General features: G+C 47.6%; 3 protein-coding genes across 8 annotated transcripts in view; 2 read left to right on the forward strand and 1 right to left on the reverse strand.

Annotated features, from left to right (window-relative positions):
- ARIH2 (ariadne RBR E3 ubiquitin protein ligase 2) overlaps window positions 1–10,165 on the forward strand; it is a 36,888-nt gene extending 26,723 nt beyond the window's left edge. For 3 of the 5 annotated variants that reach the window (XM_053989536.1, XM_053989533.1, XM_053989532.1), the window contains 7 exons: window positions 959–1,009; window positions 1,111–1,132; window positions 2,630–2,781; window positions 3,853–3,996; window positions 4,353–4,421; window positions 5,349–5,432; window positions 5,903–9,677. In XM_053989536.1, coding sequence (XP_053845511.1) covers window positions 959–1,009; window positions 1,111–1,132; window positions 2,630–2,781; window positions 3,853–3,996; window positions 4,353–4,421; window positions 5,349–5,432; window positions 5,903–5,974 — 594 coding nt within the window. In that variant the 3' untranslated portion in view covers window positions 5,975–9,677. Of the gene's footprint in view, window positions 1–958; window positions 1,010–1,110; window positions 1,133–2,629; window positions 2,782–3,852; window positions 3,997–4,352; window positions 4,422–5,348; window positions 5,433–5,902; window positions 9,678–10,142 lie in introns of those variants that run through there. The other 2 variants (XM_053989535.1, XM_053989534.1) reach the window with 2 other exon arrangements.
- On the forward strand, window positions 9,798–27,276 carry P4HTM (prolyl 4-hydroxylase, transmembrane). The gene is made up of 9 exons (XM_053989539.1): window positions 9,798–10,073; window positions 10,143–10,224; window positions 19,474–19,664; window positions 20,609–20,705; window positions 22,708–22,870; window positions 24,491–24,676; window positions 25,082–25,172; window positions 25,607–25,730; window positions 26,994–27,276. Exons 1-9 carry the CDS (start codon window positions 9,825–9,827, stop codon window positions 27,221–27,223), a joined length of 1,413 nt encoding a protein of 470 aa, XP_053845514.1. The 5' UTR covers window positions 9,798–9,824; the 3' UTR covers window positions 27,224–27,276.
- LOC128814022 (secreted frizzled-related protein 5-like) lies at window positions 10,148–17,733 on the reverse strand. Of its 2 annotated transcripts, none has more exons than XM_053989543.1 (4): window positions 17,019–17,733; window positions 16,112–16,284; window positions 15,124–15,210; window positions 10,148–13,984 (listed from the first exon to the last, which is right to left on the reverse strand). In XM_053989543.1, the coding sequence occupies exons 1-4, from the start codon at window positions 17,342–17,344 to the stop codon at window positions 13,650–13,652; spliced, it is 921 nt and encodes a 306-aa protein (XP_053845518.1). In that variant the 5' UTR covers window positions 17,345–17,733; the 3' UTR covers window positions 10,148–13,649. The 2 variants fall into 2 exon arrangements, with proteins under 2 accessions (XP_053845518.1, XP_053845517.1); XM_053989542.1 differs by having other exon boundaries at window positions 15,124–15,213.
- Window positions 27,277–27,395: the final 119 nt, after the last annotated feature.

Consider the following 27,395-nt stretch of genomic DNA (forward strand, 5'->3'; position numbering starts at 1 on the left):
CCCAAGACAAAGAAATAGTATTACATATTGTGCACACTAGCCTACCTACTGTAGAATTGTTGTATAAATATATTATCTTTATCCTCTAAATTAGCTGTCTGAGATTGGAACTTTTAATGTCTTTTGGGCATTTTGTGGCCTTCAAAACAGTTTTTGGCTACATTTGTGCTACCAAATGTGCAGCCGGTGGCAATTGTGACAGTGGTGATTAGCTGCAAGCTTCAGTTATGTTTGGAAAGGGGGTACTTAGATGGACCAGAGATTTCAAGTTCCATTCCTTGTCTGGAGAAGGTGTCAGCATGGTGATGGTATTGTTGTTTCTGCTATGCTTGTTTGTAGGAATAAGATTCTATTTTATTGAGCACTGTCCTGGGATACATTTTGCCTGACATGAAAATTTATACAAAGTAGCAAAACTCACTTCCTCCTTTTTACCTATGCAGCCCAAAAGATATATCTGGACACTCCAGGGTATCTGTGGAGTGGGGGTGTGTGCAGCTCTCCTGTGGTTAGGCAGATTCTCTGCAGGTAGCTGAGATGTCATTTGTTAGTGGCTGCTGAAGGTAGAGTAATAGTGACAATTATCTGTAGCCAAAGTAGCTCTGATACACTGTCAAAATGAACTAATTGTGTCCCTGTGCCTGAGGAACTGCAGAGTGGTAACTCAGCAAGACCTTCAGTTTTACATGGAATAACAACAGTAAATTTGTTTTCTTGAGCAAACAGTCCAGTGCTGCAGTGCAACTTCCTGACTTTGCCTTTCTGCTGTCTTTTAAGTGGAGCTGTCAGGAACTGGTGGGAAGCAGGGTATAAATGCTAATATTCTTGTATAAGAATATTTCTCATACATGAATGCATATTTTTAAGAAAAAAAGGCAGAGAGGAATAATCACACAAGTGCTGTCATTCTTCAGAAAGCTGCTAGAGTTGGATCTAACAATTGTGTCTGTTTCCTCAGTGTCCCAAGTGCAATATCTGTATTGAAAAGAACGGAGGCTGCAATCACATGGTGAGTAATTCCCTGAACACGTCAAGCCTCCCTTGTTCTAAGTGGAATTTTTTTTCCCACACTTTCTGCTAACCAAATGCCTCTTGTCTCTTCTTTTTCAGCAATGTTCCAAATGCAAGCATGGTAAGTTTGGTATGGAAGCTGTTTTCTCTGCAATGTTTGTCAGTGATGATGATCCCTTCTCTTTTTTTTTGTGATATTAAGACAAATTCTGAACATAGGCTGAAATATTTTCTCCCTAGTAAAAACTGAACAGGATATTAATTACATATTTCTGTGTGATAGGTTTTTTTTTCCCCACTGGCTGTGATCTCAGCTGAGTTCTGCAGTGCTGGTTTGGCTTTTGCCCCTGACATGTCTATTGGATAGAGAAGTCTCCAGAATATTAACAGTGGAATCCATCTCAGAGGAGAGCTTTCCATATAATTGTATTTGTAATCAGCTGAAAATATTGTCAAACATAGCCATTTACTCAGATCAGCTTAAGTCCTTCTGCTTAGTGATGGAAATAATGAGCTTCAACTCAGATGAAAGTGCAGGAGTTGTGAATTATGCATAACAGCAGGTGTTGAACTTCTCAGTCCAATCCTGTGCAATTGGTAGCCTGAGTGTCTTTGGCTCATTGTGTGGCCCTACAAAATGACAGCCTGTTCTTGCACTTACCTTTTCATGGCAGAATTAATTTCTGTTGCCTTGGAGTGAGATAGTTGTATTCAGCCCTCTGAGTTAAGTGTACCACTAGAGGCTATTGTAATATCAGAACCTTATTGGGAAGGTGATTAAAGATGACTGTCCTCTCATTTCCTTTGCTTTGGGATTCTCGGCAGCACTGGATGTGCTTTGATGGAACTCTGTGACCAGGGGAACAGCCAAGTGCCAAGATACCATGGTGATTTAGCACTCGAGACGGCTGATGGACTTGGGAATTACAGTTTTCAGTCTCATCATAAATAACACAGAAAGGATTCTTATTGTAGCAACTTAATCTCCATCTTTTTTCCTTTGCAGCAGAACACTCACAGCCTTGCTCTGAAATCAGAAAATTGTCACGTTTTGCTATTTTTACTATTGCTCTCTTTACTCTGCCTTCTTCTTATTTCAGCAGCTTCTAACTTGAAGTGTCATAAGCCACTGACATCTGATGTTACCTGGGTTGTTCCCTCCTGGAAAGAACTAAGGGCAGACTTTCTTTTGCATTACTTAGTTCACTTTTGGATCCAATTGTTTGTGTTTTATTCAGACTGAGGTTTGCATGGGGCAGTGTGCCCATGGTGGGGAGGGTGCAACTCACAAAAGAGATTGGCAGCTTCTTCTCTAACCCAGAGTGACAGTATGTGCAGGGTGCAAGTGCAACTCTGCCCAGTGGTTTTGGTGTACAGGATGCAGAACTTTAAGATTTACTTTCCGTAGTTGAATGAGAGGCTGTGCAAGTAAAGTCTTCAAGACAGGCTGGTATTTTTGGTTCACTGTTGAGTTCTGTTTTGCAAGATGATACAAAATGTGTGTGTTTCTTGGCTTAGCAGAAATATTTGAACACAGATGGGCTCTGTCTCCTGAAGCTTTTCTTTCTCAGAGGTTTTTTTCTGTGCATCACAGTGGGTTTTTTGCTGTTTTCTGCAGACTTCTGCTGGATGTGTCTGGGAGACTGGAAGACTCACGGCAGCGAGTACTACGAATGCAGTCGGTACAAAGAGAATCCTGATATTGTAAACCAGAGTCAGCAAGCACAGGCCAGGGAGGCCCTTAAGAAGTACTTGTTCTATTTTGAGAGGGTAGGAGACATCTCCTTGGCCAGAGCTGCTGTAGCCTTTTAATGCTCCCTGCCTGGTGCAAAGGTCATTGCCAGCAATCTCCATGCAAGAAACTGCCCAAAGAGAATCTGTGCAGAATTTTCAGGCCCTGTTGTTTTTCACTCAAAATCCTGCCCTGAAAGTCCCATCTAAACTGGTGATGTCACACCCAAAGCAATTTGTATTCACTCCTATATTCCCTTGTGCTAGAGAAAATCAGTATTAACTGTGTGCCACTGTACTGTGTACCTGCAGGCTGAGTGCTGCTGCAGTAGATAGATATTGCTCCAATCATTTCCTTTCAGGACTGGGGAACTTCTGTTCCTTGCAGTATGTCTTTATACAGATAAAAACTAAATAAATTGTACCATGTTCAAAGCTCCATTGGCTGTAGCAAAGTTTTTACTAAAATTTCATGTAATCACATTTTTAAAAGTTGCCATCAGAGCATGTCTGTCCACACAGCAGGCTCCATGCACCTGGCCATGCAGAGCAACTCTACAGCAGTATCTCTAGAAGAGAATGTGGTAGAGGTTAAATACTGCTGCATTTCAGTTTCCCCAATAAAATGAGTTTATTCTTCACAGCATGAGCCAAGTCTTGTTATAAAATAAATGCCTTCATTCCTGGCTCTCCAGACCAAGAGGCTTTGGGAAATAGCCATGTTTGCAATGTGCACATGGATACTGGAGTTCACTGAGCCCATGTCAAATGTTAATTTAATCTCTTGACCTTCCAATAGAAATCCTTTAAGTAGAGGAAACACCATGACTTTCCCCTTTGTTAGACACAAGGTCACTGTGTGACCAGAGGGCATTCCCACTCAGAGGCGCTGGGTTTGCTCCCGGTTCTTGCTGCTGTCAATCTGTTGTCTACAGCCTCCACCACTTGCTACTGGAGGTGCTGCCTTGCCATTCTCTCCCACAGCATGTCTTGCCTTGCTGGACTCCTGCCCCACTCCAATTTCTGCTTGCTAGAGCTTGTGCTTTTACAGCAGTAGTACTCTGTTCTCATGCTGGATTTTTCCTTTCCCTGTCTCCCCACCTCTTGCAGTGGGAGAATCACAATAAAAGCCTACAGCTGGAGGCACAGACATACCAACGAATCCAGGAGAAAATCCAAGAAAGAGTTATGAACAACTTGGGAACATGGATAGATTGGCAATATCTACAGAATGCTGCAAAACTACTTGCAAAGGTGGGTAATTGTCTCTTGTTTGGCACAGCAAAGAGAATACATGCCAGAATGCTAAATTCATAACACTAAGTAAGGAAAGAAATTTAAGAGTTGTGGTTATGTGGGACAGTACTTCTGGTGTAGGACATGAACAAACCAAAAATCATTTCTAGAAGTAACCTCTGTGAAGTCCTACTCTACAATACACAGACCTGCACAAGTTTCTCCAAGGAATATGTAGGAAATTCTACCAGGAAGTCTCCAGTTGTCAGGAGGTAGCTTCTTAGCCTGTAGTGATTGCATAAATATGACTGTGCTGACTTCCAAGACTGAGACTCCTGTCTTTTTCTCTCTCTCTTCTTCCCACTCTTGGACAGTGTCGTTACACCCTGCAGTACACATATCCATATGCCTACTACATGGAGTCTGGTCCCAGAAAGAAGCTGGTAAGATGTTCTGCTCGTTTTTTCCTGATAACTTTTTGGGGTATAGCTGGCAGCGTGCTGGGTTGGATTCCAGAGCTTGGCAGTGTCTGAAATATTAGTCCTGAGTTTAAGGTAAGGACAGGATAAATAGGTGGGTTTGCACCTTTCTTCTTCACTTCAAGTCGACCAGCAGCTCTGTCCTCTTATACATTACATTATTTTCCCAGGGGACTTCACTGCACTTTCACTAACAAGCCATTTATCCAGAATGTTTTGAGGCTGGAAGTGTGCATTTATTTCTTGGTAAGATTTATCACAATGCTGTGGGCCATATTTCCTGTGAAGAGCTGCTGGAGGAGAGCTTTTCCTTGGATCAGGGTGTAGCTTTGCTTTTTATTCCTGCTATAAGTTCCTTGCTGGCTTGGTGCATCTCATGGGCTGAAAAAGTGCAAAAATAACCTTGAATTCAGTGAAGAGTTTTTTCTTTGACTCAGCTGTCCTGTAAAAACTGTTATAGAATCTTTCTTCGTGGCATCATGTGTTCTCTAAGGCTGTCGATAGATGTTCTCTTCTGGATCTGACTCTGCCTGTGGAACAAGTTGCTGCTCCCAGCAGTGGTTAACAATCCCTTCACTCTGCCTGCAGAGCTACTTATGAGAGCATCTTGTGACCTGTTCATGGCAAAATAAGCTGAATTAGGAGATATTAGTCACATGCAGTGTTTTTAGGCTGATTGGGTTAATTTTGAGTGATGAAGGTTGGGGAGTACTTACACAAGAAATGCCCAGAAGGGGTGATCCCATCTAGGTGAAGGTGGATAAGGAAGAGACACAAACCTGCTCTGCCAGCACTGCTGTCAGCAGAACACATTTGTCTGCTCCTCAAGTGTAATGAAACTGCTCCACTAAACCAGTTTCTTGTTGATGTCTCTTATTTTGCTCTTTGCAGTTTGAATACCAGCAAGCCCAGCTGGAAGCTGAAATTGAAAATCTCTCATGGAAGGTGGAGCGAGCAGACAGCTATGACAGAGGGGTGAGTGTTCTGCTTGCTTGAGCTTGCTGCCCAGATTTTGTTTGTTGGGCTTAACACTTCTGCAGGAGCACTAAAGCTCTCAAGTGAGGGTTCTGAGAAACTAGATGCAGAAACCACCTTTAGCCAGCAGATGATGAGCAGGGTGCTCACTGCCTTGTGGGAGAGAAGGGAGGACTGCAGGGATTCTGCAAAATGAAACAAGTCCCACGGAGCTCTGGAGGAGACTGCATGCAGCCTTCTGGTGAAAAGCAGGTTTCTTAAGTGTGTAGCATTTTAGACAGAGCAGGTGCTGGATAACTGCAGAGGGAGCCCACATAAAAAGGAAGAGGATTTGGGATCTTGTAATCCAGAATGTGCATGAAGTGTGTGATGTTTGGTGCTTCTCAAGCTGGAGTTTCATGTCCCCCTAAGGAAAATGAGGTCTTCTCCAGGGATTTTATGCTAACGGTTTGTATCTTCTCTTTTACCAGGACTTAGAGAATCAGATGCACATAGCAGAGCAGAGACGGAGGACCCTGCTGAAAGACTTCCATGACACATAAGAGAGGAGGAAGTGACAGTGCAGGGGTGAGAGCAGCGAGTGAAGTGATGGTAGCTTCACTGGGATAAGCAGGCACTGCCTCTGGGAGAACACAGCCAAGGACAAAGCCACCCCTCCCCTTGCAAGTCAGACACATGCAAACACCACCTCTTAGTCCAGTTTGTTCTCTTATCTTTCTGTTTCTGTTTCTGCCAGGCTAGAGGCCAGAGCTCAGATTGGCGTATTTCCTGGGCCATTTCCCTCCTGCCCTTGAAGGTTTCAGAAGGGGAGGGAGTTTTTTTTTGAATGGCTGTTAATAGTGTTAGATCATTACAGTTTATGTAATTTTCAACGGTTGTACAATTATACAGACAAACCTTAGAATAACACAAAACCCTTTTTAAAAATAAATTGGCAGTGGAGTGTTTTTCCTTAATCTGCTTGTAAATTTAATGGGCTTTTCCCCCTCTCCTTCTCCCTTTCTCTGACCCAAATATCCTCCTAGTCACTGAAGGAGGTTAAAAAATATCTCAGCTAGATTTTCCGATGCTCCTTTAACCAGGGCATTGCAGCATTGGCATTGCATGAGGAGAGTGGCTGGTGTTAAGGGTGGCTGCTGCTGTGTCTAGTCTTACAGTACCAGCAGTGGCCGTGATTCAATATGATCACATGTGACATCTCTTTTTCCTGTAAATCAGCTGTGCAAAATCCAGCTATACAAACAAAAGCAAACAGAGGAATTGTAGGGGTCAGACCGGGTTAACACTGGGGGATATGCTTGAGTTTGAGAGAAATTGAGAGAAATCAGATTCTGCATTTGTTGAATTTAGGTCTTCCATGTAGATTTTTGCTTTACTTGTTTTTGTGGGGAGGATGTTGTATTGCCAAAGTGAGTGATGAGGGAGTAGTAGCATACAGTTGTTAATCAAGGCTTGGGGCTTTTGCAGAGTGAAAGAATCCATGTTATAACAGTGCCATGCAGCCTGATAAAGATTATTTGTGCCTGCTGGGTAGCATGGCTGAGAAAAATTGATCTCATTCATCAAAGTGAGATTAAACACCACTACATTATGAGGAGAAAAGATTATGTACAACACACTCCCTGGCACGTGTTGGCAATGTGGACGGGCACTTGAATACAGGTGCGCTGATTGTGCAGAGCCTGCACCAAGCCAGGCAGAAAATTAACTAGCAAAATTAATTTATTTGTATATTAGTATTGATGCTGGTGGGAACTTATCAGAAAATTGATTGTTAGGAGCATGTGGAGCTTTTTTATTAACATTCTCTTTTCTAATGTAAAATATACACTAAAATAAAAATATGAAAACCTAGTTCCATCTTAGTAGGGGTTAACATGAAAAAGGTTACCTAAATATTGACTCTTGCCTATTTGCTACAGGAAGCAGACCATATATTAGGATTTCACAGATATCTGTGTCACTTGCACCAGGAACTTGTTGTTTGCAGCCAGTAAGGTGCCGCTGGAGTCTCACCTGAGGAAATTTTCACCTCTGCGGGGAACTCATGGAATTCTCTTCTCTGCTGTATTTGGAAGTGTTGCCTTTGATGCATCCCTGTATTGTTCTTATGCAATGTCACTTGATAAAGATTAAACTGGAGGGGGGAAAAGTGCTAAATTCCTGCGTGTCAGAATAAGCTAACTCTGCTGTTGGAGCCTCTTTCATGTACCTGAGACGCAGTATGGATCATGTACCTGATCCAGGTATTTGCAGCAGGTGTAATTGGGCTCATAGATTTTATCAAGACTGATGCATTACTTTAAACAAAGAGTAGCTGTCATAGGAGCTAATTCTATGGCCATGCTTGTTGTACACAGCAGAAGATTTCAAACTGAGAGGCCTTTTCCTTCCTCCCTCCCATCCCTGGTGTGGGATCTATCCTCAGGGAACAAGGGAATTCACTGCGAGGAGCTGCTGGCCATGGAGTGAGTGTTACAGCAGAAGCAGCTGAGGGTAGGGCAGGATTGTGGAGAGATGGCTGGAGTCAGGGAGCAGGGCAGGGAAGGGGTCTGTGGTTTCTGGGAGCAGCTGCTTTCTGTGCAGGAGATCTCCATAGCCATGGCTCCTTGTGTTCCTGCTTTTCCTGTTCTGGCTCCCCTCAAGGCTGGAGCTATGGAGATAGATCTGGCCTTGCTCCAGCCACTGTCTCTTGATTTCATTCCTTACTCTGCACCCAGCAGCAGCCTCTCTGTGCCCTCCTCATGATATATCCTAGAGGTCAGTCTGTCTTCCTCTCCCCTTCCCAAATGATTGTCTTGGCATGCTGCTTTCACGGGAAGGGATAGTGGAGGGAGGAAGGTTTGCTGAGACTGAGCAGTTTGCAGTGAATACAACCAATGTTTAAACTATTCTTTAAAAATGTAATGTGCAAAGTACTGATTAGGATAAAAGCTGGTGTCCTTGTTGTCTAAACATAACTATTTTAACATCTAATCCCTTTGCAGAACAGCTATGTGGAGTTTCCTAATCCCAAAGAATTTTCACTTCTGTTACATAATTGTCCAGCTTTGAGCTAAATGAGAATGAGGTTTTGTCTCCTTCCCTCCTTCCTTCCCTCCCTCCCTCTTCTATGCCCCCACAAAATATTTTGCTATGAATCCTTGTTTGTAGACAAGCCAGACCATATAGCTGTGGCAAGGCTTACTGAGCAGGCTGCTGAGATGCTTGGCTGAGGAACAGTAATAAAGATTGCACAGTGCACCCACTAATTCTTTCCAGTTTTCTGAAACTAGAGCTTTGTCACAGTTCCATTTATTTTTAAACAAAACATCCTTTCTGAAAATGGTGAAAGCCCTGGGTTGCACCCACAAATCCTATTGCCATACTCTGGGAAAACAACAGGACTTGCTTTTGCAGCCCAGGCAGGACCACTTTGGTGGTATTGGTGTTGTACAGAAAGTCATGGACTTCAAGACAAAGTGTGCAGGGCACAGGGGCTGCTGGCTCTGTGTGTAAGGTGAATGACGCTGCTCAGGAGACAGGTGACAGGAAGGAAATGGGGGTTCTTAACACCAAAAGAGAAGACCATTTTTTCCCCCCTCTAATAAATACATGGCCCTCTTTGAGTTAGCAAGGTTATATGGATGTAGGTAATAAAAAGTGGCTCAGGAGTCATTAATTCTGAGGTACAAGTTTCCCTTTGATGCATTACTGCTACAGACATGGAATGTTTGCTCTCCTTTTTCTTTTTTGCACTTGTTTCCAGCTCCTGCGCCAGCCTGACACTTCTCCATCCTTGCATCTGGTACTCTTTTATTTGGGCTTCGCTTGTGTTAGTGCATTGGCTGCCTCATCTCTATTCGTCCTCAGGCTTCCCAGACTGTAACAAAACGTTTTCTACTGACACCATAAACTGCATGACTGCTGCCCCGCGCAGCGAAGTCTCTGTGCCCGCCCGCAGACGGGGCAGCAGAAGGTTTCTGTACTATAGTCTTGCACTCTAAATTTTAGACTTTTTAAGCAGGTGAAAAATAGAACTTTATTTTTAAATGAGGCACTTGTTCTGGGAATTCCTTTCTCGGCCCCGGTCTGGTTGGGGTTGTGGGACAGCGTTGAGGTGTGTGGGAGGGCACAGGACTGCTCCCACCCCTCGCTTTTCTTCGCAGGCACCAGAGAGGGGCAGGGGCGGCGGAAACCGCCCGGGAGACGGTTGCCAGAGGTGTGCCCGTGGTTTATTTGAAATAAATTGTGACTTTCTAACTTCGGCAGTGTCCTGGCTCTTCTTAGCAGCGGGATGGGGAGGGGCGGGGGGGCTCGTGTCGCCGTCCCCGCCCGCTGTCCCCGCCCCGCGGTGACGCAGCGCCCGCCGGGCCGTTGCCGTGGTGACGCGGGGCCGGGCGGGCCGGGGCGATGGCGGCGGCGGAGGCGCGGGCCGAGGGTCCCCCGCTGCCCGGCCCGCCGGGGGGCCGCCCGCGGCCCGTCTGCTCCCGCCCCTACTTCCTCGTCCTCATGGTCTTCGCGCACCTCTACGTCCTCAACGTCCTGGGGCTGCTGCTCTTCGTGCACCTCAGCGCCGGCGAGCCCGGCGGGCCGCCCGCCGCCCCCCCGCCGCCGCCGCCGCCGCCCGCCCGCGCCCTCCCGCGCCTCGAGGGCATCAAGGCAAGGCCGCGACCGGGGACCGGGGCCGGGGCCGGGGCCGCTGAGCGCTGACCGCTGCTCTCCCCGCAGGTGGGCCACACGCAGCGGGTGGAGCTGGTGCCCGGCAGGGCCCACGCTGTGCGCACCCTCAGCCTCAAGCCGCTCCTGTTCGGTGAGTACCGGCCCCGCCGGGGGCAGCTGCTGCCGGGCCCGGGCACGCCGGTAGCGGGGTGGGTTTCCGCCCTGACGGCGGAGCGGGGGGTGTGTGCGTGTCTGTCTGACACCCGCCGCTGTCTTACACCCACTCGGGAAAAAATGACTCCCCGCGTGTTGGCATCACCTCTCCGTGCTGCTGTTCCTTGGGGCTGCGTTAAAAGGACTGTGGTGTCGTTTAAGGTATGTTGATGCAAAATTCGCAGAGGTTACGTGTTCTGGATGGCCCACTTTGAAGAATTTGGAAGATTAACCTTTCCAGGTTTTTCAGGTTTCTGTAAAATATTAGGAATAGACAGCAGATCGCTGGCAAGAACCTTGAAGAAGCTACTCAATACAAGGAAAGGACAAACTTTTGTTAATAAATTATGAAAAAACAATTTAGTATTGATGCTTCAGTACTGAGGAAATGAGTGACAGGAGAGTTGATAGATTTAAATTCTTCCACCATTTTGTGTCCTGTTCTAGATTTATCTCTATTTTTGGCTTCTCTGATACACAACCATACAACATCTGCCTTTCAGATATTTTTAAATCTTCTTTACCTTTCTGTGATGCTTTGCTGTCACTGGTCAAGTCTCACTAATTGAACTCTGTGTTCTGGAAAGCCACTGACAATATGCTAAATAATTTGAGGGGAAGGAGTCAATCATTATTACAAAATTCCTACTATTGCAAAGTCAGAGAAAACCTGTTGTTTCTGAAAAGGTAACATAGAGAATCAGATGCTTTCTCAATTATAAATAGAGGGATTTTTTCTGATTCCACATAGATCATATACACTAAAAACCTCGCCATTAAATTCTTAGTGGATTTCTGTCTGACATTCACTAAACAGACACACCAACCTGGAGCTGATAACCCCACAGCATCACAAAACTGGTGTCATTACCAGAACCACAGTCTGAGGCAATTGGTCTGGTTTTCACTGGGAAAAACTCCTGTTTCCTCTTTCCCTGCCTTTCCAGTACCACTGAAGTGAAACAGTTGGTCCTGGCTTGCAAGGAAGGTGCTGAAGATGATAAAAGGCAGGTTTGTCCTGGCAGCAGTAATCCTTAGCAATTTTTAGCTTCTTGTTCCAGCACCTCCGTTGGTTTTGAGGGAAGCTTTGCACCCTGAGGATGCCATCACAGACAGTGACAGACATTCACTATTTGAGATGCCACAAGTCTGTTCTCCTTTGTCCTCTGATAAAGAGTCCCTTATTTAGAAACTGCAAGTTGCAAGACAAGTCTTATCTCCTGGATGAACCTGCCAGGAGCCAGCTATGACATTAAAAGACTTCCAGAGACTTCTCTATCTATGCAAGCAGTACCAATTCATTGCATCTCTGTTGCTTAAATTAGTGGAAGTATGTATTTAACTTGGTCATGTTTGGTAAATATAGAAGCCCTTAGCAAAGACTTTTGAGTTTTTGGGGATTTAAGATATGCTGCAGCATACAAGAGGCAATTTAAGGAAATAGTGCCTGATCTATCATCTTTGCTTTCAGCAGAGCAGGCTGCAGTGGGACCACAGCAGCAGACACTCATGAATGATTTAATGTGTTCTCTGGGCTTCAGAGCATGGGCTGGGCACTGTAGGGGAACTTTAGGTTTGGTTTTTAGTTGTGGGTAAGTCACATCTGCATGGAATGCAAGCGTATTTTATGGAGCTATGAAAAAATCCCTGCCCTATTTTTTCCCCCCTCTGGCTACAAGGCATAATTTCTAAAGCTTGTAAATCAGACCATCTGTGCAGTTTTCAGTTGGGAAACACTAGTAATCAAATAGCCCTACTAATGGAAAACAAATCAGACAAAGCCTTTTCAACCTTCAGAGCTTTTATGTGTTTTGTTTTCCAAATGCAGTCTGTTCAGAAGATACTGCCATTGCAGGGACCACCTGACAGCAGATTCAGTGGATTGGCAGCAGTTTCTAAGACAAGACAGTGGAGAGGAATAAAAATAGGAAATTTGGCTGTTTTTTTCTTCGGAGCCTCAGGGAAGATAAGTAAGCACCGCTCAAATGTCAGGGCGCAGCTGAATTGCAGTGTGTGTCTGAGCGCTCCTTCCAGCCCACACCAGTGTGAGAAGGAGCCCGCAGCGTGGGTTGTTGGTGTGCCTTGTGAACACGGGGAGGCAATGTGGCTCCAGCAGACCGGCTGTCTCTGCACGGCGTCACCAACAAGGCAGAAAGCATTCCTCCCAAAGGCTGTTTTCTTCCGCTTGTTTTGCTTTTTTATTTCAGCCACAGGTTTCAACCAATATAGAAAACTTTCCATGGGCAGTGCTTTGTTAGGCAGTAGAAATATGACTTGTTTCCTCATTTGGGGATTTGCTGTTTTCTGCTCTGTGGTCTGGAGCACAGTGTGTGCCCCTGCAGGGAGTCACAGTCCTGCTTGAGTGAGATAGTGAGCTGCAGAGAACTTGATGAGACTGAGTTTTCCAGTATTTCCTATTTTCCTTATGTACAGGTGGAAGGCCAGGCAGCTGTGGAAGGTTTCTCCCCTGCTCCCATATCAAAACTGCAATATCCTACTGTGCTGGGGCTGGGACTCACCTCCCAATCCTGAGCAAAGCTGCTGTTCACACCAAAGCAGAGCTTTGAACAGCTGATGTCTCACTCACACTCTGCTTTTCTCAAGGTTCTTGTGATATCCCCAGTTACCAGAATCTTCTGATCCACACTGAATTTCTGATGTTGAACAATAGTTTTTTCCCTGTTATGTAGAAAATATCAGCTATCTGCTCTGTGCCTGTCCTGCTTGAGAATGGCTGTTTCCTTTTGCATGTGTGGATGCTCATCAGCTCTCAGTGCAGGAAGCCGAAGGGACAGCCTGACTCAAGAGCAGAGTTCAGTGTGCAGTTTTTAAGGGGCTGAGCATAGCCAGAGCAGGTTCCTCTCCCTGTTAATTTACCTCAGACTGTTCAAGAGTAAAGTATTTGCTCCATTACATAAAAAGTATCACTTCACAGTCAGGGAGACTTTCATGTAATCTCTGGACAGAAAGCAAGTAGGCAATTGGACAGCATCAATGTCTCAGGGTGAAATAATGAAACTGAAATACCAGCTCTGATAATGAGAACTAGAAGGAACTGTTATTAAAGGTTTCTTCTAGTTTGTCCTCACCTGCATCGTTTTGTGGTGATGTTGGATCCTACACAAAGCTGAGCGTAGCACGTCCTGGATCTACAGAGCAGTGTGAGAGGAACATGTTAAACCTGCATCCTTAAGCTCTGTTTTGGTAAAACAGGGATCGGTAGTGAAGCCCTATCTGTGCACTATGACTGCCTCAAATTACCTAGAAATATCACCGTACATCTCCAAAACACCACCTGCCAGGGAAAGGAGTTTTCTAGCCATAGGGAAGGGATCAGTTTCTTGTTGCTGGAATTGAGATTTTTCAGACCTTCCATCCTGCCTGTTCGGGGCAGCGGTGATGTTTCCACCTGCGCACTGCTTGGTGCAGGTTCCTGTTCCTCTTCTGCCAGGCATAGGCCTTGTTCACCACCACTTTGTCACTCTGTACTTCACCACTTACAACGAAGACCCCTGCCTGAGTGCCTCGCATGATGTTGTGGGCACAGGTGGCATCTATGTCCAGCCACTGCTGGAGCCTGGCAGGGATTTCAGTTCTGAGGAGTGGGCCATGCTTCAGCACCTCCACTTTGGACGGGTCCAGGTCGAAGTCCGAGATGGTGGTGGTGGTGTTCCTCCTGAGGATTCGGATTTTCACTGCTGCAGGGGTTGGAAAAAGAGCTGTCAGTTCTGTTTACTCTTCATAGCTTTCTCCTACTTCAAGACAGAGCCAGCCCAAGGCTTCTCTGCTGTCTCTGTAATGTGGGGAGGTATCTGACCAAGCTTTTGCAACTGCAGTGAGCTTGTAAAAGTTCTCATTTGAGGTTAGTTTCCAGTACTGAACACTGTTCTTATAATCACAGAATTATTTAGGTTGGAAAGTACCTCAAAGATCAAGTTCAGCCACTGACCCAGCACTGCCCAGTTCACCACTAAACCATGTCCTCAAGTGCCACAACCACGTCTTTCAAATACCTTCAGGGGTGGTGACTCAAACCCTTCCCTGGGCAGCCTGTTCCAGTGCTTGATAATTCTTTTGGTGAAGAAATTTTTCCTATTACCCAATCTGAACCTCTCCATTGCAACTTGAAGCCATTTCCTCTTGTTACATGGGAGAAAAGGCCTCCTTCTCAATCCATTTCCCTTCTAAGAGGGGCAAAGATGTATCAGTACCACTGCAGAAACCCTGCAGGAATCATGGACACAAGCAAGCAGATGCATCAAAATCCTGGTCTTTTGCAAATTAGCTGACTTTTCTCTGAGCAGGGATTTCAGGAAGTGACATGACTGACAGCTGCTCAGGATTTGTAACCTTTTTTATTGAAAAATATCTTTGTTTTGCTATATGTGTGCCTGAATTCAGGACCGTATCTTGAAAAGTTCTGCCATCTGATTGAGCAACACTAGTACTGCTGCTTGCTTGGGCTAGGACAGGGACAGTCACAATACTAGAATAACACTATTAAAGTTTGAAATAGCTGGCATGGAATTTGTTAAAGATTCTTACAGGTATTGATTGAAATGTTTGTCTGCAAGGGAAAACTAGAGTACTGCTTGTTTTTAGCACTCACAGGCCAGAGCCAAACCAGAGCCCACAGAAATAAATCAGGTTTTCACTTCCAGTGCTGCCAGGGGCTGGGTCCTCCTGCTACTTTACAAGTAAGGTGGAAACTGGAATCTGCTGTGAAAGTTGCAGTTTCTCCAAGTCAGTATGTTATGGCAAAGCTATTTTCTGACCTTGGCACTGCTTGGCTGCTGGAGGGAATGGTGACAGTTGGGAGGAAAAGGAGTGTACTCACCAAAATCATTTGCACAGAGGCTTTCCAGGATCTCCCTGGCAGTGCTGGCCTCCTCAAGCTCACAGTCCTTGCAGCTGGCTCGGGGCACTGCTGCAACAGAAATTAGGTTATAACACCCTTGTCAAGCTTCACTGGAAAAGGCACAGTGAAATTTTGAGTGGTGGCTTGCTGTTTCTCAGTGATGCTTCTTCCTGAGCTACCCGGGCGTGGAGAGGTACTTCAGACAGGCAAGGTGGGAAATGTTAGACTCTCCTTCCTGTGAAGGCAGACACTGCTTGTCGTGCTTTGTTCAGGCTTGTGTGTGTTGCTGCATGTTAAAGCAGCAGTGAAAATGCTTAATGAACATCTCCTAATTTGGATGAAACAGCAAAACCAGTGGTATGGCCAGACTCCATCCAGTGATGCTGAAATGATGTTGAAATGTCTGTTCTCCCTTTAACTGCTCTTGAATCTCCCCCAGTGTTCATCAGTATCCGGGTGTTAATTGAGTCCTTCAGACAGACTTTTTTCCAGTGTAACTCATGTCTGCACAGGCTCATGTCCCTTCATGTTGTTTCTAATGTTTAGAGAGAAGGCTTGCAAAACATTTCTTTTTGCATGTTTTTAAGCCCTAGACACAGCTGAAAATCTGGGCTGCAGCTCCATAGCTCTACTGGAAGCACATCTCGCTGCTGGGAGTCTGCACTCCATGAGCTCTCCCACTGTGCCTGGGCCAGAGGCTTTGCAGCCTTTCCTCCCCCCTGCCCCAAACCCTGCGGGGTCTGATGGCACCCAGGGAGCTAATGAATACAGCAGAGAGAGGAACAAGCCACAGCCAATGTTATGCTAATTTTCTATACACGGTTCCCAGAGAGAACAAAACTAGTTTTTTTTTTTTTTAAATACAGCTTAAAACCAGAAATATGCAGAATAGAAACAAGTCATAGGATCATCCTTTTGAGCTTTCAGTGTTATATATGGAAAAATACATTAAGAAAAAACCTCTTACTTCTCCTGCTTGAGGAATTTTCATCCATGGAGACTGCTGCAATGCACAGTTCATGATCTGCAGGGAACTTGTTGCAGTTGAGGATTTCGGGCCAGGGATAGCCGTAACAAGCCATGACGGGCGCACAGCTTCTCTTGACGGCTTCACAGAGGCTGCGGCAGGGATAGATGAGCCTGGGGAGGGGATGGGCATTCAGTGCCTCCGTGTGCCTGCCAGGAGGCTGAGGGTCGAGCCCTAACACCACTGCTGCTGCACAGGGCTGTGTTGAAGGGTTAGCAGGTAGTTTGGGGATCTCTGACTTTTTTTGAACATTCATGTCCAGGAAGCAAGCAAGGAATTTCTGAGGACTGGAGGGATGAGGCAAGCTGCCAGAAGCCCTTCAACTTAGGGATCTTCTCTAGTTGTGCAAAGACTGCTTACCTTTACAGGTGCCTGATTACACACCAAATTTCCTTAGTGGCTCTGTACTTTGGGAACTGCACCTCAAAACTGGGGATTTCTTTCTGCTGCTGGAGCTGTTGGGAAACTGAGAAACCATGTGTTTGGGGCAGGAGCTGGGGTGAGGGGCTGCACAGGAGGTGGGAGGTGAAGCTGGTGTGTGCTAGCAGCTACTGCAGTGTAGAAGGGGCTGGTCAGGGCATATGGCAGCAGTGCCTGGGGTGAGAGAGCAGAAGAACCCCAAGGAGGGAACATATTTCTGCTCCTGTGATGTGAAATGCTCATGTTTTGCTTTCAGAGGGATGTTCCCTGCTGAGTAATCCAATTTTCCCTTGCCGAGAGCAGTAGCACTGCTTCTTGGGGGCTGCACAGATCACACCGAATGCATTTTCTCTCGAGAGGCACACGGAGTTGTGCTCCTGTAGGGAGTTAACTGTTACAGCTGAAATAACTCATAAAAGCATCTTACCTGTCCAAACAGATCGGTGCAAAGAGGGAGCAGAGGAAGATCCTAGCGTCTGGGTGGCACTCCCTGGCTAGCAAGGGCAGCCAGCTGGAAGACTGCTGGATGACTTCTGTCATGGTCTCATGCTCCAGCAGGTTGGGAATCCTCATGTCGGAGTAGCCGATATCGTAGCACAAGGCCATGCGGTGTGGGATGGGCATGCAGCTGGAGGATCTCCTCAGGTAGCTTGCCCAGGCACCTGGAGAGCCCCAGAGCAGCAGGCGTGCCAGGAGACCCAGTAGCCACGGGCCAGCCAACCTCGAGGGGTGCCTGCGAGGGGATGTGACCATGCTTGGAGCAAGTGAACCAACAGCACACCCCGGACTGAGCTGCTCCTGACTGTGGAATGCCTTTTATAGCCTACGAACCACCTCTTTGTCAATCCATCCTCATTAAGTGCGGCCCTTTCAGAGCCCTCATGGGGAAGACAATGCTCCAATTTTCATTTGCCGGCGGCCCTGATTGTTTGTATTTTAGCAGGGGTTTGGCTTAGATCAGCAGGTGTGGAAATGAGGGCAGTTGGGGAGGGGTGAATGACTTGGCCCATGTGTCTTGGGGCTCTTTCAGCCAAGATTGAATCTCTGTTTGACACCAGTGCTCCAACCCATCCCCTTTCTCTTGCTCCAGGATTAGTCATTATTTCATAAACCGTAATGTTTTCCTCTCTTTTGTTTTTTGTAAAAGCAATCAAGTGTTGCTTAAAGTCAATTAGGAGGCATTTGTTTAGCTGGATCTATTGTTGAGCAGGCAGGGAGATAGGATGGTCTCACAGCCACAAGTTAACTGTTAGGAGAGCTGTGGGCAGAGAGGAACTAATTTGCAGCTGTGGAGCCAAGTTGTTTGCAGACAGGATTGGCTGCACTCAGCTGGAAACCCCCTCACCTTGCAACCTGCATGACCACACACTTTCCAGTTAACAGAATTCCTACTTCATTCTGAAATCCCCTTACTACCACTGAAGAATGGAATTGTCCTTCCTCCAGCATGTGATTAAGGTTCCATAAACCATCATTATTGTAGCCCAGTTTGGGGAACTGGAAGTACTGGGGGTATTAGTTGCCAGTGCACATGGTTCATTTGGACCTGGTGCTGTGCCATGAGGTTCAAACTGGTCAGTAGAAGCTCCAGCTCTGAAGCAGCCTCTGGCACAAGGACCCTGTGCTGCCTGTGGCAGAAATTGTTTCCTTGGAGTGTGTTGTGGATACAGCTGGCTGCATTGTGTTCCTGGGGCTTCCCAGGAACAGCTCATTTTCTACAGGGCTGGTTCTGGTCTGTGCTTAGCAGGAAGCCAACTGTTTATTGACAGCTTGAGCCAATAGGGTTGATTTCAGGTCATGAAAGTAATTAATTTTTTCCCTCCATTTGAGGATTGCTGCTGTAGTTGATTTATAACATGTCCTTGGCACATACCTGCAGGAGCCCTAGGGAGCTGCAATTCGGAGAGCAGGACCTTGGGTCTAGGAGCACTTAACCTGTCCTGCATTGCTGGTTTTTCTTTCCCTTTTCAAAAGTCTCAGCAGCTGGTAACAAGGTTACCACAGCTGTGACAGACAACAGCCAGGAGGATCATCTGAACCTCCTGGGCCACAGTGTAACTGTGCTCTGGAATGGGACCTTGCCAGTGCTGTCCAAGTGTGTGCCCAGTGTACCATGCAGTTAGAAGTCTCCTAGCCTCATAGTCATCAGTGGATTTCTCTGCACTTTAATTTGCTTGGGATTGTGGAATTGCCTGATTGCTGCTGGGTTTGTGCTGCAAAGGAAAGCTGGAGATACCTGGGTATGGAGCCTGGCATACTCCATGTCCAGTATTTCCCTCTTTAACATTGCATTTGAAGACCATTTTTAATGGGGGATCAAGAGAATGAGTGGGAGTAAGTTAGAATTTTTCTCCTTTCTGTTTGAGTTTCATAATAGAGCACTGTGCCATGCTCCTCTGAAAGGAGTTTGGTTTTGTGCAAGGTGCCATCCACTCCACATGAGAGCAAGGAAGTCTGAAACCCTGGCCATCACCACTGCGCACTGTAATGATTTTTGGCCTCCCTTCCGGTAAAGCAGCAGTTCCCAGACTGTGATCCACATGGCACCTTTGAAATGGTAATATGCAGTGATATGCACGTGTTTGTTCACTCCTTTGTTCATTGTGGTATCTGTGAGAGAGTTTAAGGGCTTGACCCCAGGATCCAAATATTTAGGAACTGCTGCTATAAAAATACTTGCCTCCAGCAGCTCAGGTGTGTGGTGTATGCTCTTTGAGATCCCTTCTGGTAGAAGGGTGGATGTTTTTGAATGTCCCAAACTTAGTTCCTAAATTTTCCCCCTTACCTATTTTGATTTTTTTTTCCTGAGACTCCTGCTACCAGCATGGGATCCCACTGTAACAGTTCCTCAGTCTCTGTTCCTGCTCACACTTCTGTTGCAGAAATCCCTGACTTCCTGACAGAGGAGGAGTGCAAGCTCATTGTCCATCTGGCAAAGCTAAAGGGACTACAGAAGAGCCAGATCCTACCAACAGAGGACTATGAGGAAGCCATGGAAATGATCGAAATTAGCCAGATGGACATTTTCAATCTGCTGGATCACAATCAGGATGGGCAGCTGCAGCTCAAAGAGGTGGGACAGACTGGGGAAGGTTTGCTGGAGACCCTCTGGCACATCCCCTCATCAGATGCTCTCTTGGTTGCTCATGTGCTTGGGTGGGACCAGACCCCAGGATATACCAATCACAATTTGCTTAATTTTATGCCTCAGAATTTGTGCTGGCCTTCATAATGGAAGTTTTTGGGCAATGTGCAGCAGTTGTCATGCTATTGGGAGGCAGCAACAGTCCTTGGCAGGACATGCGTGTTTTGAATATGCTGGATAAAATGTTCCTGTGCTGTGGGTTGTTGCCTCTTGCTGTGTGTCCTGGGAAGTGAGTTTGTCACGTAGGGCCTGCTTTGTGCAGCTTGTGGGGAACTTACTGTGTGAATTCACAAGCCCCAGCAAAGTCACTCCTATTGATGAGATGAGGGGAATAATAAGCCTCTTGTCCACAGCTCTTCAGCAACCTTGCCCTGTATGGCAAGGTGCATCAGGGCAAGTACTGACAGTTCAAGTGTGTCCCTCCTCAGGCTCCCATTTCAGGTGAAGCAGGGAGTCTGAACCATCCTGTGCACCATGAGTGCTGTGGAGTATGGAGAGCTGTCCAGGCTTCTGCATCTCTCTGTACATGTTGAAGGGAAGAATTTTCTTCCAAGCCCTTACCTTGGACAAGTAAAAGCATTCATTCATCAATATCAATATTATCATCAATAGCTTTACTTTCCCTTCAAGAGAAAGCTGTGCTCTTATTTGCCATGACCTAAACTGGAAATAACAGCACCCAATCAGCAACACTCTGTGTGTGGCTGCCAGATGATTCTCACTGCAATCGTCTTTCTGCAGAAATGTGCCGATGCCTGTGTGGCTGATGTGCTGTGGAGGAGATCCCACCAGGCCTCATACAGGGAATCTGTAGGGTCTCAGGAGTGCAAGAAACCAGTGCTTTTTTTTTTTGATCCATTTATGAATTTCAGGTGTTGACCCATACCCGACTTGGGAATGGCAGGTGGATGACCCCTGAGAACATCCGGGAGATGTATACAGCGGTCAAAGCTGATCCTGATGGGAATGGTAAGAGCAGCTCCATGGGAATCCCTTCACCCTCAGCACTTTGGACACCTTGCATAGCCATATGGAAGAGAGCAAGAGCTGTGTCCCTGCCCAGGCCTTCTTCTCTAGCTGAATTCTTTGAAGGGAAGTAGCACTGCCCTAGACACCTTCTCAGGGAAGTAAATGCAGGGTAACCCTCTTACTGCAGCACTCCTGCTCCTACATCACCACTCTAGCAGCTAACTGGTCCCACTGCCTGGGCTTGGATCTTGCTGGAGCAGGGCCAGACCACAGCTCTGCACTCCTTTTCCCCTGTCAGACCTGCCTTGGTTCATGCCCTGCTGTAACAGGATCTTAGGATTTTCTGACTACAGAGCTCTTGTTACCTGGAATGCAGGTGTTCATTCACAATATTGCATGACCCCCATTTTCAGGGAGACTTTTGCAGCAGGCCAAGAGGCTCGTGTCACTCTGAGGGGAGAGTGGAATAAGTGGAGGTGGGGGTGATCTTGTCTGTCAGCCTTTGGCACTGACCCCCCTCTCTGCCACTGCAACCTCTCTGTATTCCATGAGGCCACTTCTGCCCCTCCTGCCCCCGGTCTCCCAAGGGCTCCTGCTGGTCCGGACATACACTCTAACCTCTCCTGCTCTAATTAGAGTGGCCTCAATTAAGCAGCACTCCATTTCCTAATCAAATTAAGTGAATGCACAGTCTCTTCCAGTGACCTGGCATTGAGAGCTGCCCAGGAGGAGCTGCTTTGGAGTTGAAGCAGTAGCAGTGTGAATGCATAAATATCCGGAGGGCACCCTGTGCAACTCTCCTCCAGGCTGGTGGCATTCTTGGCAGGGGTATGACTGAGTCCTCAGTGGCTTTGCCACCATTCTGGACATTAACAAATGAAAGGTCTTGTTAAAGGGCTGTTGGCAAGACCTTGCTTCCAGAGTGCTGCTTCCCTCTGTTGTTAGATTAGTACATGACACTGAGAGACCAGGTCACAACCTGGATGTGGCACTGCGTCATCAAAGACTGTGGGGAGTGAGGGGAAGTGCAGACAGAGAGACACTAGGAATAATAACAATGGATCATTTGGTCATGACCTGAGGACATAGCACCTGAGGAACTGTCCCTGGCTGACCCTTGTGGCTGGTCCTTCCTCCTTCTAGGGAGCACTCATGCCCAGGGAGCAGAGCTGGCACCCAGCAGCACTGGGTTTGCTGCCTGAGTGAGCTCCTCTTCCAGCCCATGGTGTGTGCAGGGCAGCCCAGGGCAGTGCACTGCATGCTGCTGTCAGGGACCTGTGCAAGGCTTCCCTTCTCCAGAAAGAGGAAACAGCTAATGTGAGGATTTTACTGAAGCTGACAAAGGCAAGAGTCCACTCCTTGCTGATTCCAGTTGAGTGCAAACAAGAAATACCTGTTTTAGGAGAAACTGCTTTATACCTCTTGTTTTTCTGTTATTTCTATTTACGCAAGACCCATACTGTAATGTATTCCTCATTTATGTTTTGCAGTTACACAAATGCATGAGAATGTACTGCTTGTTTTGGGTTTGGCTTTTTCTTAATTACCCTGCAAGGTCATAAAGAAAATGTGGTCTGAGGTCCCGCTCTGTCCTTAAACATGTTGATTTAATATCTACAAAGCCTCAAGACATTGAGTGGCACAGACTTTCTTGTTCATATCAGAACTGTAGTGTCTATTTCTCTCTTTTGATATATCGATTTGTGTGTTTCAGGAGCTTTTTACTGTTTAAAATGGTGTTTTGCTTGTCCCAGTTCTGACCCTGCACAATTCACTTTGGCAGGTTGCTCTGTGTCCTCTGCTGCAGGCGAGAGCATTGCAGGAGCCCATGATCATGGGCAGAAGGGGTGCTGCCTGTGGTGTGGTGGACACAGTGGACCCTGACTGGGGTCTGTGTGAGGAAGGCAGTTTCTACAGTGCCCTCAGCTGGTGTTTCTCCGAGTGCAGGATGCAAGAACTATTACCTGCACCAGAGTGAGGTGGCTTTTCTGTGTTACCATAGGTGTGCTAAGTTTGGAGGAGTTCAAGCAGTTGAATATCCGTGATTTCCACAAGTACATGGGAAGCCAGAAAGTGAAGATGAGTGACTTGGTGCGCAACAGCCAGCACACCTGGCTGTACCAGGGCGAGGGGGCACACCAGGTCATGAGAGCCATTCGGCAAAGGTAAGGGCCAGGGAGCTGAGGGGAGGTTGGGTTTGGCTAGGCACAAGCATCACCTGTGTGCTGGGAGAGGCAGTGGCAGACTTGCTAATATTCACACTTCCTAATTGTGTGAAAAGTCCTTGGAGTATAAAGAGCAATGAACACAGACACAAAATGGAGAGAGGAGGTTTTCATTAGAAGAAGAATTTGCATTGTCCTATGGAAAGGGAAAAAGAAAAATCGAGCCTTTCAGCATCTCCATTCACTTTTGGGAACAGCCCTATAAAACCAGGAAGATTTGGCAGTATATGAAATCATTCATTCTAATTAGTAACTGAGCTTACTGGGAGAAACTGCCTGTTTCCAATGCTGTCTGGGTGCCAGCAGTTACTGTCATTTGCTTTAGTTACTCATGCATTTCACTGAAATTTGTCTTTGCTGTTCAGAGCTGACTTTTTAAAAAGCATGACTTCACCTTAAATTAGTCAAGTTAGTTTAATCCTCCAAGCACACATATTGTAGGGCAGCTCATGGCAGATGGGAGAACCTATACCTTTCCCTTCATCTCAGATTTGGTCCTGGGAAGAGCTGAAGCCCAGCATGAAGGCCAAATCACGTAGCTGTAGTGAGTGTCAGATAATTGGCTGGAGACTCGCTTGTTCTTGTGGTGCTGGTCCTCACCCAGAACGTGGGTGGGTAAAATCTGTCCTGAGGCCTGAAAAACAGCTGTTGGCCACTCCTTTTCTTCAGTGTGTTTCAGTGGGAAAATGGGGTCACATATTGCCTTGATTAGAGCAGACTGTGGCTGCCACCTTCTCTGTGCCAGCTAGCCAGCACTCACAGGCATCGGCATTCCGCTTGCACGCTCTGCAGTTGGCCACTGTCAGGACGAGGTGAAGACACAGCACTCAAGGAGGCTGTTAGTCCTCCCTGGGGCCCGGCAGCGCCTGCAGGGGCTTTGCTGTCCTGCCCAGGTGCCACATTCTCCTTGCACCTGCCCCAAGGGCTTCACTGGTCTGGATTCTCAGAGCTCTGAGTGTTCTTTGGCAGGTCTCAAGACGTACCTGCTTGCCTTGGGGATGATCTCAGATGTAGCAGTGGAAAAATCCCAGAGCAGGAGGGCTCCGGTCTCCTTGATCACTTCCAGTGCCCCTCTGCCCTGGGGGAGGCTGCTGAAAAGGCAACAGGGAAAGGTGAGTTAGGTGACAAGACTGTTCCTAGAGCTAGTCTCTCATTCACTCTCAGCAGGGGTCCTGTGCTTTGCTAACTGTCCCTGAGGTCTGTAGGTGGTGTGCAGGAGTCCAGAGAAGTGATGAGATGGCACATGAAGGCTCCAGGGACATGCACAGAAGGGATCTTGCTGAGCAAGCAAAGTCTTCCTGAGTGGAGTCCTGCTAGAGATGCTTCCTTCAGTTTTGTTTTGGTTTTATTTAACCTTGAGGAGGGTTTTCTGAGCCGATGCTGATGGTCCAACAGATGAGTGAGGACCTGGTTGTCTCTTGGCATGCTCGCTGCAGCCCATCCGTCTCTCCGGTCTTTTGGGGAAGGGGGTTCTCTTTCTCTGGGTTTATTCACCGCTTGGGAGTAGTGGCTGACTAGGGTGAGGGTGGTTTCCCACTCACCTGCTCTGCTCTCCCCCAGGGTAATGCGCCTCACTCGCTTGCCCCCTGAGATCGTGGAGCACAGCGAGCCCCTCCAGGTTGTGCGGTACGACCAAGGAGGGCACTACCACGCCCACATGGACAGCGGCCCCGTGTTCCCTGAGACTGCCTGCAGCCACACAAAGCTTGTTGCCAATGAAAGCGCTCCCTTTGAGACCTCCTGCCGGTAAGCTCTGCCCTGAACACATTAGACAAGGGGTGTGAAGAGCCATTTCGTCTCACCTCATCTTGCCTGGGACTCAGTGCTCGGACTGTGGGCTCACAAACCAGCTCAGGACATTATGGGCATGAGGGGGTTTTAAAGGGGAGGTGGGCAAATCCTGTGGGTCCACGCAAGGAAGGCAGAGTGGGTGGGCCTGCCCCAGCAGAGCCTACAAGCACATCATTACTCTGGGTAGGGTTTTCTTTGTTGTCCTTGTGTTACTCTTGGAGAAAAGCTGATGGTGTAAATCATGTGTCATGTGGCATCTTGGAGGAGCCACTGTATTTATGGTGGAGCAACAGGGCGTGGGGAGTCCCTGTGCATCTCCTCCTGCTCCAGATGTGTCTCCTGACAGTTTCTGTCTTGCAGGTATGTCACCGTGCTGTTCTACCTGAACAATGTGACTGGGGGAGGTGAAACAGTCTTTCCTATCGCTGATAACAGGACGTATGAAGAGATGGTAAATGAACCTCGCCTATGTGTTACCCCTGGGGATTCTGAGTCCCTCTTTGAATGTCTTTATTCATTGTGGCTGCAAAAGGGGTCTGGTGTGTTAGGTTGGTGTGCATTAGCATTTGTAGCTAGAGCATCGGGGAAACCATGTTCCATTCACAGTCTTTTTCCTCTGAGGACAGGGGAAGAGGCACAGAGTTCTGACAGCTCTGCTCTCCCTGCTCAGAGGTGTGAGGTGTCAGGCAAAGTGTTAAGAAATGGCAGCTGCTCAGAAATAGGTTATCAACCTCCTGGGGCCTGCTCCAGGTGGGTTATGAAAGCTCCTGCATCAGCCTTAAGCCAACCTGTGGAGCACTCAGGCAAGGGTGAGGGGCAGGGGCAACCCAGAGCACATGCCTTGTTCCAGCCGTTTGTGACATCTTCCCTGTGGTTTCTCTCCAGTCTTTGATCCAGAACGACATTGACCTGCGAGATACTCGGAAAAACTGTGACAAGGGCAATTTGCGAGTGAAACCTCAGCAAGGCACTGCTGTCTTCTGGTACAACTACCTGTCAGATGGAGAAGGTACAGGCTCACTTCAAAACTGGGCTCTTGGGAGTGGTGGTACTGCAGTAGGTGACAGCCATCATCTTGCTGCAGCTGGGAGCTCAAAGAACAGCCAAAAAAAGGGTGGTAGCTGCCTGCTAGTGGGAACTGTAGAGTCTTTTTGTCAACAACTGAATAGGAGCTTCCTGACTCTGAAAGGCCTTTGTTTACAGGCAGTAGGTCAGTGGCTCCTGGTGTCTTTGGGGGACAGGAGTAGCTAGCAAACAAAGACCTTGGCTGCACTCACCATCACCAGCTGCCTTCCATCCCACTGTGCAAGCTGAAACTCCTGCTGGAACTTGGTCTGCAATTCAAAATGTGTCACTGATGTGGTGTTGCCCAAAGGGGTGGGGAGGGGAGGTAGACAAAGGCACGGCCATCAGCTCTGCGGCATGAGGACACATGGGCCACCCCATGCCACGCTTGGGGCCAATGCCTGCTTTGTAGCTCAGCTGCAGCCCCATGATGTGTCCTTGGGGCTGTTTTTGTCACAAAGCGCAGTGCGGTTTTCCCTGACAGGCTGCGAATTAACATGAATCTTCAAGGCTGCTGGTGAGTATGGCTCCAGAGGGTTTCCATGGCAGATTTTGAGCTTTGGTGGGAGAGTGTAGCATCTCTGGTCCCCTGAGAGCAGCCCATGTTTCCATCTCTAGAAAATATACAGAGGAGGTCACAAGACCAGTGTTTGGGCTGTTGGCTGATAATACCAATAACCGTCAATCTCCTGTTAGAAGAGCCCTGTTGTGTTTTTATGAGCAATTTGTTCCTAAATGGAAAGTGGCTGCTGATGCAAATCTGCCACAGAAAAACGAGAGGATCGTTGTAAACAGGTTATTTAGAACTGCTGAAATGCAATCTCTAAAATGGCTGCAAGCCTCTGGCTTCTACAGGCCTTCTAGTAGCAGTACCCATCTCTTCTGTGCCAGCCTTCCTTTTTCCAAAAGAGCTGAGAAAAACAGGCTGTGATCTGGATTGTGAGAGCTGCTTGTACTGAGTAGAGATGGAGGCAGTAGGCATTTTGCACTCAGGGAGCCTACCCTGATGAACTCCTTGTAGGCACTAGGGTGAGATGGCACTAAGATGGAGGGGTGCCAGGAAAAGTAACTGCTGGAAGATGTATCTGAGCTCAAATCTAAACAGGTGGTGCAGGCAGGAGAGGTGGCATTGGTGTTCACTGGCTGTGTGTCCCTGTGTGGTCCCAGCTCATCCTATGCCACCCTCTAACGGGGCTCTGCTCCACAGGCTGGGTGGGGGAGCTGGATGACTTTGCTCTGCACGGGGGCTGCCTGGTCACCCAAGGCACCAAGTGGATCGCCAACAACTGGATCAACGTGGACCCCAACCGCCGGCGGCAGCAGCAGTTCCAGCAGGAGATGGAGCGCTTTGCGGGGTCTGAGGCGGGGGCCGGGGCCGGAGCCCCTGGCGAGTGGACAGTGGACAAGGCCTACAGCGGGGTGCACCTGGAGCTGTAGTGCCGGGAATGCTGCTGCGTGCACGTGACCTTTTCCCGCGCAGGGCGGGGGGGACGGGGCCGCGTCGCGCGCCAATAAAGCGTGGAGACACGGGCGTGGCCTCCGCGTGCTCGGGGCGGGGCGGCGGGGCCGGCCAATAGGCGGGGGGCGGGGCGGTGGCACGTGGGACTCG

This window comes from Vidua macroura, chromosome 13 (assembly GCF_024509145.1).
Source record: "Vidua macroura isolate BioBank_ID:100142 chromosome 13, ASM2450914v1, whole genome shotgun sequence".
NCBI lineage: Eukaryota > Metazoa > Chordata > Aves > Passeriformes > Viduidae > Vidua > Vidua macroura.

Bases quoted from the DNA above. Each gene is read 5' to 3' on its own strand.
- P4HTM (XM_053989539.1), top strand. From the start codon at position 9,825: ATGGCGGCGGCGGAGGCGCGGGCCGAGGGTCCCCCGCTGCCCGGCCCG. The intron at 19,665-20,608 runs GTGGGACAGACT...TATGAATTTCAG, and splicing joins GGCAGCTGCAGCTCAAAGAG to GTGTTGACCCATACCCGACT. The intron at 20,706-22,707 runs GTAAGAGCAGCT...GTGTTACCATAG, and splicing joins AGCTGATCCTGATGGGAATG to GTGTGCTAAGTTTGGAGGAG.
- LOC128814022 (XM_053989542.1), bottom strand. From the start codon at position 17,344: ATGGTCACATCCCCTCGCAGGCACCCCTCGAGGTTGGCTGGCCCGTGG. The intron at 16,285-17,018 runs GTAAGATGCTTT...TCCCCTCCCCAG, and splicing joins GCACCGATCTGTTTGGACAG to GCTCATCTATCCCTGCCGCA. The intron at 13,985-15,123 runs GTGAGTACACTC...CAACCCCTGCAG, and splicing joins CCTCTGTGCAAATGATTTTG to CAGTGAAAATCCGAATCCTC.